At 43.2% G+C, this 24444-nt stretch overlaps 1 protein-coding gene across 3 annotated transcripts in view; it reads left to right on the forward strand.

The window, feature by feature from the left end:
• LOC126183502 (AP-3 complex subunit delta-1) overlaps positions 1–24444 on the forward strand; it is a 258274-nt gene that overhangs the window by 80071 nt on the left and 153759 nt on the right. For all 3 annotated transcript variants that reach the window (XM_049925545.1, XM_049925544.1, XM_049925546.1), the window contains 2 exons: positions 7600–7739; positions 20408–20481. In XM_049925545.1, the coding sequence (XP_049781502.1) occupies positions 7600–7739; positions 20408–20481 (214 nt within the window). The remainder of the gene's footprint in view (positions 1–7599; positions 7740–20407; positions 20482–24444) is intronic.

Here is a 24444-nt window from a genome sequence, read left to right on the forward strand (position 1 = left end):
ATGGCCCAAACAACTGCAAGGTACTCTTTCTTTGTTGCAGAGTATTTCTTATCAGACTTGAAGTGTATTCTGGAAGCATAAGCTATTAACTTTGCAGCATGTTCCTAGTTTTGTACTAGACCTGCATCTATCCCATAACCACTATTTGATATGAAGTTCTGTCTCGGTATTCTCGTTGCACAGTGCTAGCTCTGGAGAAGATGTTATTGCCACCGTAAGGACAAGGAAATTTATTTCTTATACCACATTCCAGGAAAATTTAGTTCTCCCAGCAGTCCTTGCAAGGGATGTGCCTTTGTACAAAAGTCCCTAATGAATCGTCAGTAGTACGAGAAAATTCTGTGAAAACTTCACATCAGAAACGTGTCTAGAAATCAGACTATCTTTGACTGCTTCTCTGGGTAAAGATGGACTACAGCACCCTTCATTGGATACTCAAAGATTTTTATTTCTCGGACAGCAAACAGGCAATTTTTCAGATTCAGATGGAGGTCTGCTGTCAGAACACACTTAAACATAGTTGTATTGTCAGGCAGCTTAGATGTTCTTCGAATGTCTTTGGAAAATCAATGATGGCATCCAGATAGCAAAGACACGTTGTCCGTTTGTGATGTCCAAGCTAGTTGCCCATCATATGCTTGAAGGTGGCTGAAGCATTACATAGTCCAAATGTCATAGCGTGGAGCTCATGGTGACAATCAAGAGTTATGTAGGTAGTCTTTTCCCAGTCAGCTTTGTTAACCTCGATTTGTCAGTAGCCTGTCAACATGTCCATAGTTAAGAAATACTGCACTCCTCTCGAGCTGTCTAGGGTGTCAGCAATGCGCACCATTGGGTAGACACACTTTTTCTTTTTTTCCTCCAGTAATCAGTACTCGATGCTGAAACACCAAGTGCCACGTTGCTTCTTCACGAGGACCACAGCAGACAACCCAAGGACACACTAGGTTCAGTGATGTCATGTTGCAGAACCTTTTCCACTTCCTGCCAGGTTATCTGTCATTCAGCCAATGGTACACTATATGAGTGCTGGCTACTTGGTTAATGATCCCCATTGTTGATACAGTGCACCATGGGCTGTTTGGTCTGTCTTTTTCTCCACTCCAGTTTTGAAAGCATCTGAAAAGTGGCACTGAATGCCTAACACTATTCAACTTAGTTCCTCAATCAGGCTAGGGTGTATCAGCAGTTTTGAGAGTAGTTTCCTCCGCTACTTTATCTGTAATGGTAGTGATGCACAATTCTTCATCAGTGACATTAATCTGCCCTTCTTGAACTGGTTCGATTGTTCCAATGCACGTACCTTTAGGATGATCTGTGGCCTCTTGTGACAGTTAGTAATCTGTAGTTCCTCTTGACCACCTCCAATGCTTATGACCGTTTTTGGCATGTAGATTTCTTTTGTGAGCCAGAGTAGCTTTTTGCAACTGACAAGAGCTTCACAGATGTTCTAGATCGATAACTGGAACTCATCTCATTGATGATGATGATGATGATGATGATGATGATGATGATGATGATGGGGAACCACATCCTAACTGGAAAACAACTGGCCAGAGCTACGTTTGTTGTGTGTGCTTGTTGAAATAACTTTGTCAATGTGGAGCATATGTCTTCCACAGTCTGACTTATTGTAATGCTTGCAAGACATCCCATCTGTGTAAAATATTGAATACATTCCATTAAAATCATAAATTTGAAGGGCTATGTTCTCTCAGTGATAGTTATTCTCATAAAACATGTTCCTGTGTCCCATTTGTGTCCGTCAGCACAGTCACTGTCGTATCACACTGTCGCATCACAGAATGTAGTCTTCTTGAGCTGTAGATGATGGTGGTGATCAGCATTGAACATTACAGTAAAATAAGTCCCCAAGTTGACTAACAGCTGTACACGTTGACTGTCGATGGTGGCGTAGTTGTCTTGTTTAGTTTTCCTGAATTCAGCAGCTAGACAAGTGGCAAGAGACTTCATCCAGGGTATGGTGATGGGCTTTGTCCCACAGGTAGATTATAATCATCTCTCTTTGAGTGGCATGAGTAGGACTGTTGTGAAGGTTGATGTGTTGCAGCATAGTGGTCATCAAAAACTCATCTTCTATATCTGCAGTAGCATAAAATGTATCCAGGGCATCAACAGTGGAAACATACTAGTGTATTGGCCACTGTCCTCCAAATGTATGTCCTTCTATGGTGCATTATTCTTGCTGGAGGACTTGGTTGTATCTGCGTTGGTCGGGTGTTGGGTTGTCATTTGATGGCTGGGTCATATGTTAGCAGAGTACATTCTTTATGACGCATTCATATGGTGGAGGAGATTGGTGGTAAAGATTGTTATACCCCCTCTTCATCCTTCTCTATTTCCTCCTGCCTCATGGACTTGACATTCATGGCTGCTGTCTCTTGCTCACTCGGTCCAACAGTTGTAGCTTACAAACTAGCGTATGAGAGATGCGAGGCTTCAGTGGTCTTCCACAACTGCCATAGGGGCAACATTAGGTGTTAGATGGTTGTATTTGTTTCATCTGCCACTTTTTCTGTAGCATTTTCTTGATGTATTGGTGCCACTTTATGGAGTCATTTGTTATTGTGACATTTTTTTACTGAAAGAGCTTGTTTGCATGTCTTCTGCAGCTCCTTTCATCAGTAGTGATATTTTTTCAGCTTATGTTGTATTTGAATTTACAATCTGATGTAGGGCCAAAACATTCCGTATGCACAACTGTCATTTCCACAAGACATTTGGCCCTGTTCTTAAATTGTTATTTTTCTATATTAACTTTGTCAAGTATCACCAAACATTTTCTTCAGTACAGCCTAGGATTTGCCCCAGCTATCAAATTTCTCTTCATTCCTCTGGAACCACTTATGGGCTGTGCCATCCAAGTAAAAACTACACATTTGCCAAACACGTCTTTCATCCCACATGTTGTCCTTGGCAACTTGGTCAAATCCTTTCAGCCATTTTTTCAGGTCCTGACAGCATCTCTGGATGCAGTTTTGAAATCCATTGTTTCCTGAAAATACGAGCCTTGTGAGCAATGTCCTGCTTGTATTCCAGTTCCTGTCTGTGTAGTCAATAACTTTTACATTGTCTAATTCAAGCTACAATGATGCAGATATTTTGAAATACCTTGCGTACCCACCAAATAGCATCATGTAAGTCCAAATCTGAAAGCAGAGTCATAAGTGATGCACAACACTTCAACACTTAGCACTTAAAACATGCTTATTACAAAGACCAATGTACAGCCAGAACAGAACTGAACTCTTGGAAAGTGTGTGCAGCTAATTGTCCAGACATTGAACACTACAGAATATACAAATGTTACAAATATAAGAAATTTCGAGAACCTTCCCGGAGGGAGAAATGCTTAATGACAAATAAATGCAGGTGGTGGAGTTTTAACTGGCAACCTGCAGCACACCAGCCAATGACACTAACTTCTTTAGAATTCTACGCATATTTCCAGACTTCGGTTGCTGCATGGAAGATTTCTCGAAACAAATCTTATCGAAATGAGGTCTGCAGTCCATGAACGTGAACGTGTGAAGTGTAATGTTGATGAAGGAACAACACTAGCCTTTGACTATCAGAAGAGTCATCATATCTGTGTCTGGGTGTACATTATTTATGCAGATTATACATTTACAATTTCGCTAATGGTATAGGAACTAATAAAGAATTGTAAGGAAAAGGACAAAATGTTTGTCCTTGTATGGCTTCAGGCAGTACATAAGAAAGGCTCCGATCAAATTGCATCAACAACTTATTACAGAATGAATACATACCTGAGAAATTATCATTTTTTGTGTCTATTTACAATGGATTTGGCAGCCAAATAAGGAACAAAAATATTATTAGTATTCTTTCGAAGTTTTTGGCTTAAGATTTCCCCCACCTCCATCATTAAATAAACTTATGCTATTATTTCCTGAAGTACAGTATTTACACATTTCATTTGATAGTTTTCAAATAAATTGCAGCCTTCATTAAAAAGGCTGCAGTATATTGACTGATTACAAATACGTAAATATTTTCTATATATATGAAACAGTGATTTGGCTGGGAATGAACTATTTCATAGTAGGCTGGAAGGTATCTGTCTCTGGGGTATTGAAAGAATCCATTAACAGGCATTTCAAGCTTTGGCCCTGCATGCAAGAGAATCATAATAAAATGAATGAAATTGGGGAACTTCATCATTAAAGGGGAAATGGACATTTTATTTTTCTTTTGGTCTGAAAGCCATACAGCTCGAAGTGCACGAAAGCAGGGACTGAGTTGAAATATTGTTAACACTTGGTGCAAATGTGGTCATCACCTATGTAGGAAGAAATTTGTAGAGAGAGAAATTCAATGACTTGAATAAAGAATTTCTAAAACATGAACACTGGATGAGAAATGAAAGGCTTTCCTTTTTTAAACCACTGTTTGTCCAAGGATAAACACAAGAAAGTGATCCCATTGACTGAAAGTCTAATGTAAGAAAGTGTGTTGGGGATGGTTTAAACCATTCTTGTTAGAATATTTAACCTGTCTGAACTCTGAATGTGTGGTGACATTGTGAATTAAAAACTATTGTTTTCATGTGAGGCCAAGAGCGTTAAAGGCACTGAATGTCAGACTATAGTAGCTGCAGGTCATGGGGAGCAGACAGACCATTTCTGCTCACGTTCAGTATGGCTTTTGTGTGGTCCTGGCTGACTTGCAGTTCGGTGTACAACTCGGCAACATCATTCTAGCTGAGATCCATATATAGTATTGTTCATGGCGGATTCAGCCTTGTGACAGATGGTTTTGGACCGATCCCACTCCCTGCCGCTGTAGTAAGGCTGATAATTTTTCTCTCAGAATCGTCACATAGCATCAAAGTGAACAGTTCATGAATATACAATGAGGTTCATTCACTTTGGTAATGCCACTCAGTAGTGATTATACTGTGTGAAGCATATTAATGCTAAAAATTGAAGCACTGTCTGCACTTGGAACATTCAGAGAGATTACATGGATTTTGGGGAGCTAGACTAGGCAGTAATTTAGGTGCTCTAATGAACACTCATCAGTCTGTACACGGCAAGGGAAGTCAGATGGTGTTCTGAACAAAGACTCACTGACTGTCAAAATTTTATCAGTAAACTATTGAAGTATTTGTAATAAAGTTCCCGAATTTACTGCACTGCAGGAAAGTTCTTGCGATCAAATTATTTTTGGGACCAAGAGCTGGCTGAAACCCAAGGTGGATAGCTCAGAGATATTTAGCAAGTCATGGAACTTATATTGGAAAGACAAATTAGAGGCAATAGGAGGGGGAGTGCTCATTGCAGCTGACAAAAACATTGACTCTATTGAGGTCGAGGTAGAATATCGCTGTGAAGTTACCTGGTCACATATAACAGGTGTAGGTGAAAACACAAGTTAATTGTTGGAGGTTTTTACTGGCCATCCAGTTCTGCTATGACAGTTCTAGAGTAATTTAAAGGAAGTCTATGGTCAGCAGCGCGTAAATACCCACATCATGCAACACTAGTTGGAGGTGACTTTAACCAACGGAGTATAGACTGGCATGTGTAGGGATTCATTGCAGGGGTTCCAGACAGACAGACAGACAGACAGACAGACAGTCATGTGAAATACTTTTGAACATGTTTTCTGAAAACTATCTTGAGCAGTTAGCTCGGTAGACCACGTGCAATGGAAATATCTTAGACCTCGTAGCTACAAGTAGCAAGTATCTATCTATCTATCAGCAGTGTCAGTATAGAAATGGGAATTAGCAATCATGTTGTCATTATAGCAGTTACAATTTAGTCAAGAAGGCTAGGAGAGAGTTTCTGCTAGGTGGAGCAGGTAAGCAGTTGTTAGCATCTCTCTTAAACAGGAATTGACATCGCTTAATTCCAGTAAGATGGATGTAGAGGAATTATGGGCAAGATTAAAGCAGGCTGTAAATCATTGTCCAGAGAGTTATTTGCATAGCAAGTGGTTAAAGCATGGAAAAGGCCCACCATGGTATAATAACGAAATTCGGTGGATGCTGAGGAAGCAGAAGCTGTTGCACTCTCGGTTCGTAAGGGAACGCACAAATGGTGACAAGCAAAGTTCAGTGGAGATTCATGCATCTGTGGGAAGATCTGTGTGCGAAGCATACAACTACTTCCACTGTCACACTTTAGCAAAAGATCTGGCAAAGAATGCGAGAAAATTCTGCTCCTATGTAAAATCACTAAGCAGGTCTAAGGCTGCCATTTAGTCCCTTGATGACCAGTCTGGTGTGGCAGTTGAAGATAGCAAATGTAAGCTGAAGCTATAAATTTCACATTCAAGAAATCGTTCACACAGGAGAATCGTGCAAACATACCATCATTTGACGATTGGACAGTCTCCTATATGGACGACATAGTACTCAGCATCCCTGGTATAGAGAAACAATTGAAAGTGGTGAAAACAAGCAAATCACCAGGTCCGGATGGAATCCCAGATCAGTTTTATAAAAAGAACTCTATTGATTTGGCCCTCTACGTAGCTTGCATTTATCACAGATCTCTTCTCCCAGCACAAAGTCCCAAATGACTGGAAAAATGTGCAGGTGACTCTCTGCATATAACAAAAGTAAAAGAACGGACCTGTAAAATCACAGACCAGTATCCCTAACATCAGTTTTCTGCAGAACCCTCAAATATATTCTCAGTTCGAACACAATAAATTTTCTTGAGGCCACGAAGCTTATGTCCCTGAATCAGCACAGTTTTAGAAAGCATTGCTCATGCAAAACTCAGCTTGCCCTTTTCTCACATGTTATTCTCAAATCGTGGCAGAAAGGCAGCAGGCAGATTCCGTATTCCTAGATTTCCGGCAAGCATTTGACACAGTACCCAAGTGCAGACTGTTGATGAAAGTACGAGCATATGGAATAAGTTCACAGGTATGTGAGTGGCTTGAAGATTTCTTAAGTAACAGGACCCGGTATGTAGTCCTCAACAGCGAGTGTTCATCAGAGATGAGGTTTTCGTCAGGAGTGCCCCATGGAAGTGTGATAGGACCGCTGTTGTTTTCGGTATACATAAATGATTTGGCAGACCAGATTGCTTCAGGAACTCAAATGGGAATCTGTGGAGGGAAGGCGACGTTCTTTTCAACGAACAATATAGAGAAAATTTAGAGAACCGGTATTGGAAGCTAACTGCAGAATAATTCTACTGCCGTCAACATACATTTTGCGTAAGGACCATGAAGATAAGATGTAAGAAATTAGGGCTCGTATGGAGGTATATAGACAATCATTTTTCCTTCACTCTGTATTTGAGTGGAACAGGAAAGGAGGTACAGGGTACTCTCCACCACACACTGTATGGTGGCTTGTGGAATATAGATGTAGATATTACTGCTAAAAATAATTATTTAATGGCCTAAATTACTGATTTACTAATTTAGCTACTGTTGTTACTGATGATTATACCCTACTAATCCCATTTATTACCTTTAATGTTTCTAGGTGTGCAGTCAGCTGCTGTAAATGTACTGATTTACTAATTTAGCAACTGTTGTTACTGATGATTATACCCTACTAATCCCATTTATTACCTTTAATGTTTCTAGGTGTGCAGTCAGCTGCTGTAAATGTAGTTTGTGAACTAGCTCGCAAGAATCCAAAGAATTATCTGAGTTTAGCACCTGTATTCTTCAAGCTGATGACCACTTCTACTAACAACTGGATGCTTATAAAGATTATTAAATTGGTGAGTTAAACAATTGTGTAACTTAATTATGTAAAATAAGTGGTTTCTTCTCTTTTCATATAGAGGCATTAAATTACCCATAAATTAATATTTATAAAAAATCCAATATTAAATTACTTGATGTGTTAAAAGAATACGCAAGACTGTCAGTCAAATTTTTAGCTCGCACGGACAGTGCATTCCAGTTTCTGCAAAAAGATAAAGGTCCATATTAAAGTCATAGTTCCACTCTGCAGTAAAATGTGTGTTAATGTCTTGTAGGCATATTAAAACTCTGCAGTAGACTTTAACTGTGATACTGTAATACGTTGGGAAAAAATATCCAAGGAGAGGTATTTTTAAAACAATAAAACCAGCATCTTTGCCGATGAGTAAGAAAACAGAGCATTGATAAGTAATGGGATTTATCTTTATCAGGTGCTTTGAATCATTGTCATGTGCTTTTAATTTTGACTGCATATTTGAGTGTAGTAGAGTAAGTCAGTTGTTAGGTGTGATGGTATAGTAGTTCCCTATAATAACTATGAAGGAAACACTGTGTGGATGAAGCTTTTCAAACTTCAATGGGAGATGATAAAATTTCACTGAAAGTGGACTATATGAAAGACTTTGTGCGACATACAGATTTACTCTTGAAAATCTAATAGTGCGTATTATCAAATACAAGTCGAAAACCCTCTTGCTTCCTCTCACATGAATATCTAGTAATAACCATCATGTTAAAATTAGGGAAATTATAGCTTGGTAACAGAATTTTTTCCAGTGCATTGATCACAAATGGAGTAGGAGGGGGTAAAATGATACTGGTCCATATGTACCCTTCTCCAGAGTTCATAAAGTGGCCTGTTGGGTATATGATATAGAAGCTAGAAAAACTGCATGAAAATTATAGGACAACAAATGCACACAATTTTGTTAGTCATACGTAGATACTGTAGTAATTGTTTCTAATTCAGAAGGTGGAGGAGAATATTACAGCATAGTCTCTCATTGGTCGCTTTATATCATGGAGGAAGTTGCGCAATTCTTTGTCATTTTAACTTGAAGAACCAAGTTAAACATGACATTTGCCCATTGTGCCATGTACTGACATTCCCAGATATGATGTGTTTGTATCATAATGCACTGCATTCCTACAAGACGTTAATTTTGTGCCATTTATGTCAGTATTAAGCAAATGTGTTGAACTGTGTATTTGTCATCCTGCACAGTACACAGGAAAATGATGTTAAATGTTCTACGAACACTGTACTAGATAATGACGTGAAAACCAAAATCTTGATTGTACACAAGAAATATATAGAAATATGCAGTCAAATTGTGGTATATTCTTTAAAAAAATACTGTATGACTCTGGCCCAGCGCCAACATTAAAAACTTTTTCCTGACAAGGGATTGGGGACTAGAACTGTGTTCTGTCAAAAATTTTTGCAGTGATGTTTTTGACATGTTTAATGAACTGACTTTGTGGATAAAAATTGCTCTTCCACTATCTTCCTTGTGTTTCACTTTGGCAGCATCTAGATGAAGTACATTATTTTCAGTTTGTTTACTTATCATTTGGTGGAAAGAACAGTAATTCTGTGATGGTGCCACGTGCTGCATGTAAAACAGTTTCTAATGTTGGCAACTGTAAAACTTTAGAACACATGAAATAGCATTTACAAAAACAAGTACTTAAATCTAAAGGACATTTCCCTACAGTTGACAGTCATTCATTTCAAAACTGTATGTGTTACAGAGGCATCTACTGGAAGAATCCATCATTAGACTATTCACTGTCAGGAAAGGAACAGTCATAACTTTTCAGGTCCTCATCATAAAAAATTTCATATACTTTGTGGTAATCACATTAACTAATAAGTTTTCAACATATGTTATTTCAGGCTTTGAGTTTTCGACAGGCACACGGGAAATAATTGAAACTTTGCTAGCTTTTGGACAAGTCTTTCGGTGACCTGGTGTACACTTACTTACATGTGTGCACTCAGTGTTGATGGGGTTGGATGGTTGTTGAATCAAAACAGTTAGTAGCAAATGACATTTGGAGACCTACTGCACCATAGGTGCCAGTTGTATTAGTGTTACTCACATGGGGTGTTCCATAATAGTGGACTTTCATTTTTCAAATCCCACATGGGGCTTGCAACTCTTCTGTGGATACATGTGTGGTGAGCATAGGGCCCCAAGCCATTGCAATACTTACTCCTTATCTGCACTGCAGTTTTACTCTCTGGTTATTTGTTTTATCTGACTTTGTATGTAGGACTGCATCCCTGTTAATAGCTTGCCTTTTTTGTGGGATTCTGATTATGATTGCTTATTTCATTGCTTGTAGCCTTCTTTTCCCTCAGTCATTTGCATTAGCTCATGTTTGATTCCCTCTTCCATGTCTTACCTCCATTCTTCCAAAATTTTACAGTAGTGCAAAATATGCAGGGTAGGTCGCCAAATGTGGCATACATTCCACTCATTGTACAGTCCTAAGTTAAACACCTTTTGTGTGAGTGGATGTTAGGTGCACAACGTGTAACGTGGTAGACAGTTCATTGTTAGTTGGGGGGGGGGGGGGGGGGGGGGTTGTCAGGTACCCAAAAAGTCATAGCTTCCTGACAATGTGGGGATCATACTGTTGGTGCCAGAACTGACAACTCCACATGCATACCTAGGAATATCTGCTTATTGAGTATGGGGTACAGGGGCCATGGGAAACAGTTATCATGTTGTATAGCCATTGTTGTGGCATGATGGTGCCCATGGGGAGAGGAGCCACTGGACCATGGTAGACAGTGTGTGATGAAAAGGATAAAACCTTCTCGTGCTGGTGACCACAAGACCCCAGCATTCTCAGTAGAGAGAATGATAAGTTCCGTGTGGAAAGATATGATCCCAAGATTGTTTCTTTCATAGCCACGCAGTGAGAGGAAAACAGATTTAAAAGAACTGGTGAGAAATAGTCCCCTTCCCAGTAAGCAAAATGTGAAGTAGCCGTATCCTGATTAAAACTGCAACAGCTGCTGTCACAGGTATTGTTTCCTGTGAGGAGCTCCTTGACATTCCTGTCATCATCACTGCACGCAAGAGCCTCAACATGGTCCAGGATGTTAGTCCCCACTTTGCAGGCAGATGTAAAACTGCATGCAAACTTAGAGCAGTGAAGTATCCATTTTGTCTGCCATATACAACAGATGCCAAAAGATACACAGGTGCTTTTATTTTGCATTTCAAATAGAACTTATTACTTGAAAAGTATTGGTGAGTAAGCCCTATAGCAAGGGTGAAGACATGCACATATTCACCATTGTTGGGCACTGGTGGCTGTCTGAATATATCTGTTTGTAAATGGAACAATATCTCCTCCCCCTTTTCCCAGGGATCGCCCTGATGGGAAAGAGTCCTACCCAGCTGTCATCCACCAACAGGGGGTTACCTCTCTCTGGGCGTACTCTGAAGACTCTCATTACCTCTTGGCATGATATCAGCCAGTGGTTGATAGAAGTGCGAGCTGTGTGCCACAGAATAGTGCTCTTGTGCTGTGTTCCAGGTGTACAACATGATACCCCAACCAGAGACAAAACTCCACAAGAAGATTAAATACAAAAAGAACAATGAAGACAAGGAAAAAAAACAAAGGTCAAGGTTGACCAAGTGGCGCCAGCTACACTGGAATAATGCTTTTGGACATTGTACTTGCTCAACAGATGGTGTGAACAGAAAGCAAAATGTGACTAATCTTCATACTTCCTTTCCATTACATCTGGGTACACCTGCTGCCATTATCCACTGGAACTGTAATGGTTATTTTCACACTTCTTGTCAGTTTATCAAGCAACATATATTATCCTTCAGGAAACTCTGTTTCCTAAAACATATACCCCTTCCCTATGTAATCACTGCTCCTATTCCAAAAATAGAATTGGCTGTAAATGAGCATCAGATGGTGTTTGGTGTTTGATCACTAAAAATGTACGGAGATATGAATGTACACTCAAAACAACATTAGAGGGTGTGGTTGTTTGCATATAGACAACTATAGATTTTGCTCTGTGCAGTGTATATCTCCCTCCAAGTAGGGAACTGATGCATCTGGAGTTAGTTAACAAGATGAGTCAGCTACATTTGTTTTTCTTCCTCCTGGATGATTTCAATGTCCGCAACCCATTGTGAGTAGTGTTGGAACATCTGAACAAGGCAATCTAATGGAACAAGTTATCACATACCTTGACTTACATTTATTGAACAGCAGCATTCCAACTCATTTTATTGCGGCACATTTCAACTATTATTCTCTGTCTGTTGCTGAAGCCTAATTCCCTTAATCGATGAAGGATCTATGATAAATTCCGCGACAGTGATCATTTCCAGATTGTCATGTCCACAAAACACCAGAAGAAGAAATATTGAGAAACATATATTACTGCCATAGTGACCCGTGCCTCTTCTTCACAGGTATGGACTGTGTTGTATCTACAGCTACCGGCTGCAACCAGTTTTCCTGGTAACCTTTTAGATAGCAGTTTTCATACTGACTGTACTATTATTGCAGATCACTTTATGGCTCACTTCACTTTAGCATCTGCATCTGACGTCTGCCCCTCCACCTTCCATCTAGATGAAAGACAGAGAGTATAACAGGTTGTCCTTCACTATACAGTGGCTGGAACGATATAATTCTCCTTTTAGGAAATGAAAACTTTACAGCATTCTCACAACCGATACCTGGGACATGATACGATCCGCAATTAAATGCTGTAATGCCTATCTGCGGATCGCAGACACCACATTCTTGTGGTCATTAGTCATATCTTGTTGTAAGATGAGTTCCCAACCCAGTAAAGTGATAGTGCTATTGTCCCAGTCTTGAAACTGAGTAAAAACCTGTATGGAATAGACAGCTATAGACTCATCAGCCTCACAAATTTTCTGTCCAAGTTGCTTGAATGACTGATGAACCAGTGACTGTGTTGCTGTCATGAGACAAGTGGTCTTTTGCCCAACTCCCACTGGGGATTTCAGGAGGACTGGTCTAAAACTGATAATTTAATTCTCCTGTAGGGAAAGCTTTTACCAATGCCTCACTGCTGTCTTCTTAGACTTAAGTAAGACCTATTACTACCAGTGGTGCAACAACATCCTTCCAACTTTATATGAGAGGGATCTCAGTGGCCCTCTCCTGACTTTTACATGAAACTTTCTCATTAGCAGTTTTGTGTTAAAGTCAAAACATCTTAAGTACTCATCGTACACAAGAGAGTGGAGTCTCACGGGGTCTGTGCTGAGTGTTACTAGTTTTTGATAGTGGTTAATGGACTTGTTGTGGGTGTGGAGCCTATGGTCTAACCATCCATATAGGTCAACAAGTTGTCTATTTATTACTGTGTTCATCCACATCCAGAACTTTACTTTAATAATGAACTGCTCAATGTGGTAGTTATCTCACTTTTTGGGACTTTAATTTGATGCCCAGTTGATGTGGCTACCATGTATTCACACACTTAAAAAGATGAAAAGATGTGCTAGTTGAAATTAAAACTCACCTCTGCCTCAGTCATATCTTCTGAGGTGCTGACTACTCCACCCTATTGCGTCATTACGGAGCCCATGTCCATCAGCATTACATCTACTGTATCTGACAAACTATTGGAGGATCTGACTTGCGACTGACACCTTTGGATGAGCATCATGAGCAGTCTCCTGGCAGAGGCTGGCATTCCTCCTCTACAGGTTAGATACTACTATTTATTACAGCATTAAGCCATACATGTTTGCAGCGAACGTGAACAAGGAAACTGCCATATCCTTTTCTGCAGCAAGACAATTTACCTACCACGAAAGCAGCCTACGTCTGATATCCCTCTCACTGGGTCATCTTTGCGGATCTCCCAACGGTGTTGGGTACCTCACTCAAAAATCTGCTTGGACCTATCCTTCAGGCCAAAGTAAATAGTAGATCTATCTGCATTTCAGCATTTGTTCCTCTCAGTTCTTTACAAACTTACTGGTTCAAAAGTCTTCAATATAGATGTCTCAAAGATTGTGTCAGTCATTTTCAGTCATATTAGCTATCACTGAACATATTTTGGGGTTCATGAACAACACTCCTTGCCACAAAAGTGTGCTGTTTTTACAGTAGAATTAGTGGCAATTATCTAAGCCCTCTGTTGTACTTGCACTCAACCTCGTGCAAATTTGTCAATATCAATGAAATACTCAAACAGCCATCTAACTGAGATGTTATATTATTTTAAAGGCTACCACTTTCGGCATTCCACTGTGCCTCTTCAGGCCCCATATGCATCTCTCCAAATAAATGATAATGTCATATAGTGCCATATATCCCTGGATGTTGTGAATTCAGCCAAATGAAGCACTAGTGAAACGGCTGAATTCATGACATCCAGGGATATATGGCACTATGTGACATTTAGTTTATTTGGAGAGATGCATATGGGGCCTGAAGATGGCATAATGGAATGGCAAAAGTGGTAGCCTTCAAAATAAAATGACATAAATCTCAGTTACATGGCTGTTGGAGAATTTAATTGGCATTGACAATTATTTAACCAGCCAATGATCCCTGTCCATTATGGATCAAGAGAGATTCTTGCAAATTTTGTTATCTGCAGTAAGTCTCCATGCAGCCTATAGGCCATAACCTCAACTAGCAAATGCTGCCATCAGAATCAGTTGATTTTGACCATTCACAGTCTTCTTCCTGATGTCCACGGTACTGAGAGCTCGACTATATTCCTCTGCTGGTATTGGGATAATGGGGATTGAGCTTGGCAGTTGGGTAGCAAAGATGGCTATCAACCAGGAAATGTTAGGAATACAAATACTGGGATCTGACTCATTAGCAGTGCGCCTTTGCCTTTTGTAGGACTGTAGCAGAGTATTGCACACTATTGCTACTATGAACAAACTACAAGCAATGAAAAGGGTACACTGCGCTCTTCCCTTCGCTTGTCCCGAAAGAAGTTTCATATGCTTTACCTGGTCTGTATTGGCAACACTTGACTGATCTGTGGTAACATCCTCAGGTGAGAGGACCTCCTCCATTGTTGTTGTGTTGCCTTTCTGTTGGTGGCCCATATCCTGTTAGTGCCACAACTGTGCTGTGTTGCAGCACACACTGATGCTTTGGGACCTGTTGCCTCTGCTTTTAGACTATGATGTCCAAGCAGCAATTCTGGTTTTATATTTTATCCAAGTAATTTGTTTTTTTATCCTCATAAAAAGTCTGTCACTTTTATAGTTATGTGACCCAAGCAGCCAGCCATTAATTTACAGTGACTTGGAGACCACTGGTTGGGATCAGAAGTTGACCACAAGCCATTTCCTTCACTCTGCTACTTATATGGTTCTTTGAATCAGGTGATAATGCAAAAGATCGAATTGGCTGTCCATCCATTTCTCCTTGTGGAATCCTTTGGCCATGGATTCTTCAAGGGAGAAGGGACAGGTGACCTTGCTGTTCTGTCTTTGTAACTCCACGAATCAGGCAATCGTTTTGGAAATTGTCATGGATTTTGGTTGATCCTGGGATTTAAGAAAATGGAAATGCCAATTAGTCAGGTAGGTAGTAGAGTGATCCCAACAACTGCTCTACTGAAAGTACTTGAAGGATTCCTCCTCTTGGCAAATATCTGACAATTTAACAAAATGACATGTGATCATCCGTTGGACCACTTTAATGTGATGATGATGCATAACAACAAGTGTATTACATTGAGTTTGCATTTTGAAGCACAACATGTAATTGCTAAAAAATTAAAAATGATTTGGAAGAAGATTTTGAGATTTTGTTTTTAAACACATTAGTAAAGAATTTTATTCCTATTTCTAAAGAAAGTACAATCTTTTGCACATTATGATTTGATAACAAGGAGTTGAGGCTGTCTTGTGGTATGTGTTATCCCCCATACAAATATCAATATGAAGCTATGTAAAGTGTGAAGTATGTGAAATGAAACTGGTGTTGGTGGTGCCACAATAGTGGCAAACTATTTTGAATTATGACAGCCTTCATTATATAATATATTAGCTGTGAACATCTTACATATATTATCAAAAAATGTTTTTATTGCAAGAACTTTGAAAATATTGATAGAATTGTCTTCCTGAGAAAATCAACAACTGCACCCTAGTACTCATAACAAATTACCATATCTTTTGCTTGTCAAAACAAACTGGTAATGTGGCAATAGTGGCAGCCCCATTGTGTTTACATCAAAGGAGTAGGGAGGGCATGTAACAATAGTGTACACTCTAGTACTCTTAAAAGTGGAGCACAATGACATGCTACATGTCTTTAAGCGTGACTGAATGACTGAATAAAGTGGCCATTTAGAACAAGAACAGAAACAGAACATAAAATATTTCTGATACTAGATGCTCACAACGCGTCACAGGCAATGACTGTAAAACTACTTTTCCCAGTGATGTCACTATTTTCTGCAGTGGTGACTGTTGATTCAGCATCTGCTGTTTATCACAGATAATCATGCTGATTCTTCATTTGAAACTATGTTGACTGACTGTATTGTGTTTTGTTTCCTCATCCATCACAGTATCTATTCTACAGCAGTTGTCACACTCTGTTTTTTGGTGTGATACATAACCTTTCAGGTCTTCTAGTGTCGCATCACTAAAAGCTAATAATACAACTGTGAAAACAAGCTGGTCACGTGAGCTAGTGATTAGCATTTTTTGCTAGTAATGCTGAGGTCCCGAATTTGATTCCCAACAGCCACTTTGGTGGTTTTTAATGGTGTGTTCTGAGGTTACACCATAAGCAATAAACACAATCTCAGAAATCACATCGTATTCACAAGCGACTGCCAAATATTGGTGATAGCCAAGATTATAAATTTCATTGCTGCTTGTATATAAGAATATCTTATCTCTTTACTCACCTCTCATAGGTGTCACTATCATCCCAGATAATGATACCAATAATGATGCGAACATTTTAGGTTAGGTTTTACCATGGCTGTTATTGATGTGGAGTGAAGCAAAAAGTTTACTGTTACCAGGCACTGTTTCTTTATATCCACAATGTGTTTCAAAGTTTAAACCTCCATCTGGTGCGTTTGCTTGTGTTATTACGACATGTTCGTGTTGTGTTACGATTTTGGGGTAACTCGTGGCAATGACTCCAGTGGTCACAGGCTCCTTTCTCTGTCGTAACACATAATGTGTTATATGAAAGTTTACGTGTTGAAAGTTTACATGTCGTGTTACGATGGAGAAAGGAGCCTGTGACCATTGGAGACAATGCCACAAGTTACCTACACATGTAAATCCACCTGATCAAGGTTTAAACATTCGAAACATGTCGTGGGCATAAATAAACTGTGACATGGTGGTGGTGGTGGTGGTGGTGGTGGTGGTGGTGGTGGTAAATGGTGATACCCCAGACAACTGGCTTAGGTAGCAAGAAAAAAAGTGAAAATAATACCTAGTGTAAACCATTTCTTTTTGTTTATTTTATTTCTCCTTGTATTGTCAAAATGTACATAATCAATAAATTGCATAATTTTAGAATAGGTATTATAATAACTTTTTCTGGCAGATACTTCATATCAATCAAAAACATCAAAATTACCATTTTGATTAGTAAGAGTGTGTTAAAAATAAATTTTCTCAAGGAGCTCATAAAAAAAATCGGAGGGCCGTATATTCATTGTCATCTTATACTTTGGTAAATAGGGTATATATCATCTTAATGTGATTATGTATTGCACTTTCTCTAAAGTTATTTCAAATTTGTATTTACAAAAGTATTCCATGCATTGTTTTACCTCTTAATAGTCTCATTGAAGATATTGTTTGAGCCATTAGAATCAAAACAATATAGATGCATTTATTTTATGCTCTCTGTGTTATAATAGTTGTGTGCAGAACAAAACAAAGTGAGAGTGCTAAGAACATAAAAATAGAACATGCAAGTGTTAAAAGAATTTTGCATAGGACTTCAGTTGCTGTGCTCTCTCTCTCTCTCTCTCTCTCTCTCTCTCTCTCTATTTGTGCAGTTTGACATGAGGTGACTAGAAATGTGGGCCACAAGGAAATGATAGAAAATAAATGAGATTGATCTAGCAGCTTAATGAGGCTTGATCAGTAATTTTCTGCCTGAGAATCATTTTCTGTATGAATTTCAATCTCTGTATCACGTTCTTGTGCAGAGGGTAACTAATGGAGCAATTCTTGTACCTGGAAAAAATGATAAACGTAACACTAAGCATAACCTTTTACAATTATTATTATTTTCTTCTGAAAGGGAATACAAAAGAATTGGGGAAAAATGTTTAGGGCCACTGTATTCACACACTGTGCTTGGTCAGGCAATAGCCATAGATGGATATGGTGTAGAATGGTTTCCAAAACTTTTCAAAAGAAGTGTTTAGGTGCACATCAGCACGAGTCCTTGGTCTAGTAGCATAACATGCCTGCTCATTGGTTGCTCACAAAATAGGCATTTACACAGAGGTGACTAAAGTCATGGTCTAGTGATATGCACATATGTAGACGGAGGTAGTATCACATTCATGAGGTATAAAATGGCAGTGCATTGGCAGAGCTGTTAATTGTACTCAAGTGATTAATGTGAAAATGTTTCCCACGTGATTATGGCCGCATTACAGGAATTAACAGACTTTGAGCGCAGAATGATAGTTAGAGCTAGACGCACGGGACATTCCATTTTAGAAATCGCTAGGGAATTCAGTATTCTGAGATCCACAGTGTCAAGAGCGTGCCTAGAATACAGATCTCAGGCATTACCTGTCACCGCAGACAATGCAGTGGCCTTCACTTAATGATCAAGAGCAGTGAAATTTGCATTGAGTTTTCGGTGCTAACAAACAAGCAGTACTGCTTGAAATGACCACAGAAATCAATGTGGAGCATACAACAAATGTATCCGTTAGGACAGTGCAGTGAAATTTGGCATTAATAGGCTATAGCAGCAGATGACTGATGTGAGCGTCTTTGAAGAGACACATCGCCTGCTGTGCCTCTCCTTGGCTTGTGAACATATCAGTTGGACCCTACATAACTGGAAAACCATGGCATGGTCCTGATTTCAGTTGTTAAGAGCTAATGGTAGGGTTTGAGTGTGGCACATACCCAACAAGCCATGGACCTGAGTTGTCAATAAGACAGTGTGCAAGCTGGTTGTGCCTGCATAATAATGTGGGCTGTGTTTACAAGGGATGGACTGGGACCTCTGGTCCAACTGAACCAAACATTGACTGGAAATGGTTATGTTCGACTACTTGGTAGACAATTTGCAGCCATTTATGAACTTCATGTTCCCAGACAATGATGGAATTTTTGTGGATGACAATACACCATGTCACCAGGCTATAGCTGTTCATGATTGGTTTGAAAAACATTCTCGACAATTCAAATGCGGTGACAAGCTCCATAAGTTTAGTACTATCTTGTAATCCACATCTACCTATAAATGCTCTGCAGAACACCATATGGTACATGGCAGAGGATATTTTGTTCCACTCACAAATGGAGCGAGGGAAAAATGACTGTCTAAAACCCCCCACAATTTGGGTGAATGGTTTGACCACTCAAATTGCTTGACATGAATCCCATTGAACATTTATGGGAGGTCAGTTCATGCACAAAATTCTGGACCAGCAACAATTTTGCAATTATGGACAGCTGTAGAGGCAGCATGGCTCACTATTTCTGCAGGGTATTTCCAACTACTTGTTCAGCCCATGCCATGTCAAGTTGCATTACTACACTAGGCAAAAGATCTGACACAATGTTAGTAGGTATCCCATGACATTTGTCACCTTAGTGTATTGAGGACTCCCAAATTCGGACATCCATCTCTCAACTGACATTTGAATCCATGTGATGTATTTCTATTTCCAAAATCAAAGAAAACCTAGGACCATTGTTTTGAGATCCCAGTAGGAGCTCTCTAATTTTCCATATACGAAATATTGTGACTTCATTAGTGATTTGAGAGAATGCACTTGCGCATATTGCTTGATGGACAGCACTTTTATAAGATGCAGAGAGAATGTCCCCAAAAATCAAAGTTTCTCCATCACTTTTAAAAACTTCCCTTGTAGATGTCGTAGTTTTTATAATTTTTTGCAAACACATTTTCATTCATTTTACTTCTACTGCATTTAACCATTCAATCCAGAATGAGGTGACACATGCATTTCTTTCAGTAGTTAGGAAAATCAGCACAGCATATTTCTATTAAACTGTTTACATCATCCCATATTAATTCAGTTTATACTCTTGAAGTAAACTACAGATCCATTGTAACAACATGTGTGTTAAGTCAGCATAAAATGTGCTACCTTGTTTCCCCTATACTTTCTATGTGCACATCATTTTAGATGTAATTCAAAGTGGCAGACCTGGATGAAATTTTATATCTGTAGATTGAGCTTCACTTTTAAAGGTGACTGACTCAGCACTTCATTGTTCATACTGGTTTCAACTTTGCAGTTTGGAGTTATGACTCACATAGAACCGAAAATTGGGCGTAAACTTTCGCAGCCTTTGATAGAACTCATCTCCAGGTAACATGAACTGGTTGAGTTGCTTCTGATTTTCCCCCGTCAGTTTCTCGTAGCAAAGTAAATATAGATACCCTTCACATTCTTTTGTTTTATTTTCAGTTTGGTGCTCTGACCCCTTTGGAACCTCGGCTTGGTAAAAAATTGATAGAACCTCTTACAAATCTCATCCACAGGTAAAAAAACTGTGCTTGCAATAATAATACTAAAAATAGTATTCTGTTATTAGTTTGCAGAAATACGTAGCAATACCCAGCTTACATTTGAAATTTTTGACTAAACCTAGATGCTAAGCAAATAGTGTACAAGTTTTTTCTGTCATTAATTTGAAATATAGAATATTTTCCACTAATAATAGTATAATTGTGTTTTTAAATTAACCTATCAAATACTGAGAGTTGTACACTTGTAACATTGCTTCACAACTGTTTGAGAACTTTTACGTAGGTGAAGATGTTATGGTTATTATTGACAGATGGTATCAATTGGAACTGCAGTTAGAAAAAAGTTAGTGATTTTATAGCCCTTTTGTGCAACATTTCAGTGCATTGACTAAAATGGGTAACATTTCTCCTTTGTTCCTATCGCCCCTCAGAGCACATGTTGTTAACCCTAATGTAATGTTCAGTTTTATTGCCACTTCCATGTGTCACATATCCTTGTAGACATGCTGGAGTTTTATTTTGAAGTATTAATGTGAGTAATAAGATTTGCATTTAAATTATGATTGTAGAAAGGAGTGGTTTATTATAACCCTATAGTCCACTCCCAACGCCCCCCACTCCCTCACTCACCAGTCCACACCTGGCACCCACCACCACTGTCTGGTCCACACCTGGCACCCACCCCCACTGTCTGGTCCACACCTGGCAACCACCCCCACTGTCTGGTCCACACCTGGCAACCACCCCCACTGTCTGGTCCACACCTGGCACCCACCCCCACTGTCTGGTCCACACCTGGCACCCACCCCCACTGTCTGGTCCACACCTGGCACCCACCCCCACTGTCTGGTCCACACCTGGCACCCACCCCCACTGTCTGGTCCACACCTGGCACCCACCCCCACTGTCTGGTCCACACCTGGCACCCACCCCCACTGTCTGGTCCACACCTGGCACCCACCCCCACTGTCTGGTCCACACCTGGCACCCACCCCCACTGTCTGGTCCACACCTGGCACCCACCCCCACTGTCTGGTCCACACCTGGCACCCACCCCCACTGTCTGGTCCACACCTGGCACCCACCCCCACTGTCTGGTCCACACCTGGCACCCACCCCCACTGTCTGGTCCACACCTGGCACCCACCCCCACTGTCTGGTCCACACCTGGCACCCACCCCCACTGTCTGGTCCACACCTGGCACCCACCCCCACTGTCTGGTCCACACCTGGCACCCACCCCCACTGTCTGGTCCACACCTGGCACCCAACCCCCACTGTCTGGTCCACACCTGGCACCCAACCCCCACTGTCTGGTCCACACCTGGCACCCAACCCCCACTGTCTGGTCCACACCTGGCACCCAACCCCCACTGTCTGGTCCACACCTGGCACCCAACCCCCACTGTCTGGTCCACACCTGGCACCCAACCCCCACTGTCTGGTCCACACCTGGCACCCACCCCCACTGTCTGGTCCACACCTGGCACCCAACCCCCACTGTCTGGTCCACACCTGGCACCCAACCCCCACTGTCTGGTCCACACCTGGCACCCAACCCCCACTGTCTGGTCCACACCTGGCACCCAACCCCCACTGTCTGGTCCACACCTGGCACCCAACCCCCACTGTCTGGTCCACACCTGGCACCCAACCCCCACTGTCTGGTCCACACCTGGCACCCACCCCCACTGTCTGGTCCACACCTGGCACCCACCCCCACTGTCTGGTCCACACCTGGCACCCACCCCCACTGTCTGGTCCACACCTGGCATCCACCCCCACTGTCTGGTCCACACCTGGCACCCACCCCCACTGTCTGGTCCACACCTGGCACCCACCCCCACTGTCTGGTCCACACCTGGCACCCACCCCCACTGTCTGGTCCACACCTGGCACCCACCCCCACTGTCTGGTCCACACCTGGCACCCACCCCCACTGTCTGGTCCACACCTGGCACCCACCCCCACTGTCTGGTCCACACCTGGCACCCACCCCCACTGTCTGGTCCACACCTGGCACCCACCCCCACTGTCTGGTCCACACCTGGCACCCACCCCCACTGTCTGGTCCACACCTGGCACCCACCCCCACTGTCTGGTCCACACCTGGCACCCACCCCCACTGTCTGGTCCACACCTGGCACCCACCCCCACTGTCTGGTCCACACCTGGCACCCACCCCCACTGTCTGGTCCACACCTGGCACCCACCCCCACTGTCTGGTCCACACCTGGCACCCACCCCCACTGTCTGGTCCACACCTGGCACCCACCCCCACTGTCTGGTCCACACCTGGCACCCACCCCCACTGTCTGGTCCACACCTGGCACCCACCCCCACTGTCTGGTCCACACCTGGCACCCACCCCCACTGTCTGGTCCACACCTGGCACCCACCCCCACTGTCTGGTCCACACCTGGCACCCACCCCCACTGTCTGGTCCACACCTGGCACCCACCCCCACTGTCTGGTCCACACCTGGCACCAACCCCCACTGTCTGGTCCACACCTGGCACCCACCCCCACTGTCTGGTCCACACCTGGCACCCACCCCCACTGTCTGGTCCACACCTGGCACCCACCCCCACTGTCTGGTCCACACCTGGCACCCACCCCCACTGTCTGGTCCACACCTGGCACCCACCCCCACTGTCTGGTCCACACCTGGCACCCACCCCCAATGTCTGGTCCACACCTGGCACCCACCCCCACTGTCTGGTCCACACCTGGCACCCACCCCCACTGTCTGGTCCACACCTGGCACCCACCCCCACTGTCTGGTCCACACCTGGCACCCACCCCCACTGTCTGGTCCACACCTGGCACCCACCCCCACTGTCTGGTCCACACCTGGCACCCACCCCCACTGTCTGGTCCACACCTGGCACCCACCCCCACTGTCTGGTCCACACCTGGCACCCACCCCCACTGTCTGGTCCACACCTGGCACCCACCCCCACTGTCTGGTCCACACCTGGCACCCACCCCCACTGTCTGGTCCACACCTGGCACCCACCCCCACTGTCTGGTCCACACCTGGCACCCACCCCCACTGTCTGGTCCACACCTGGCACCCACCCCCACTGTCTGGTCCACACCTGGCACCCACCCCCACTGTCTGGTCCACACCTGGCACCCACCCCCACTGTCTGGTCCACACCTGGCACCCACCCCCACTGTCTGGTCCACACCTGGCACCCACCCCCACTGTCTGGTCCACACCTGGCACCCACCCCCACTGTCTGGTCCACACCTGGCACCCACCCCCACTGTCTGGTCCACACCTGGCACCCACCCCCACTGTCTGGTCCACACCTGGCACCCACCCCCACTGTCTGGTCCACACCTGGCACCCACCCCCACTGTCTGGTCCACACCCGGCACCCACCCCCACTGTCTGGTCCACACCCGGCACCCACCCCCACTGTCGGGTCCACACCCGGCACCCACCCCCACCCCCACTGTCGGGTCCACACCCGGCACCCACCCCCACCCCCACTGTCGGGTCCACACCCGGCACCCACCCCCACCCCCACTGTCGGGTCCACACCCGGCACCCACCCCCACCCCCACTGTCGGGTCCACACCCGGCACCCACCCCCACCCCCACTGTCGGGTCCACACCCGGCACCCACCCCCACCCCCACTGTCGGGTCCACACCCGGCACCCACCCCCACCCCCACTGTCGGGTCCACACCCGGCACCCACCCCCACCCCCACTGTCGGGTCCACACCCGGCACCCACCCCCACCCCCACTGTCGGGTCCACACCCGGCACCCACCCCCACCCCCACTGTCGGGTCCACACCCGGCACCCACCCCCACCCCCACTGTCGGGTCCACACCCGGCACCCACCCCCACCCCCACTGTCGGGTCCACACCCGGCACCCACCCCCACCCCCACTGTCGGGTCCACACCCGGCACCCACCCCCACCCCCACTGTCGGGTCCACACCCGGCACCCACCCCC

This window comes from Schistocerca cancellata, chromosome 4 (assembly GCF_023864275.1).
Source record: "Schistocerca cancellata isolate TAMUIC-IGC-003103 chromosome 4, iqSchCanc2.1, whole genome shotgun sequence".
Classification (NCBI taxonomy): domain Eukaryota; kingdom Metazoa; phylum Arthropoda; class Insecta; order Orthoptera; family Acrididae; genus Schistocerca; species Schistocerca cancellata.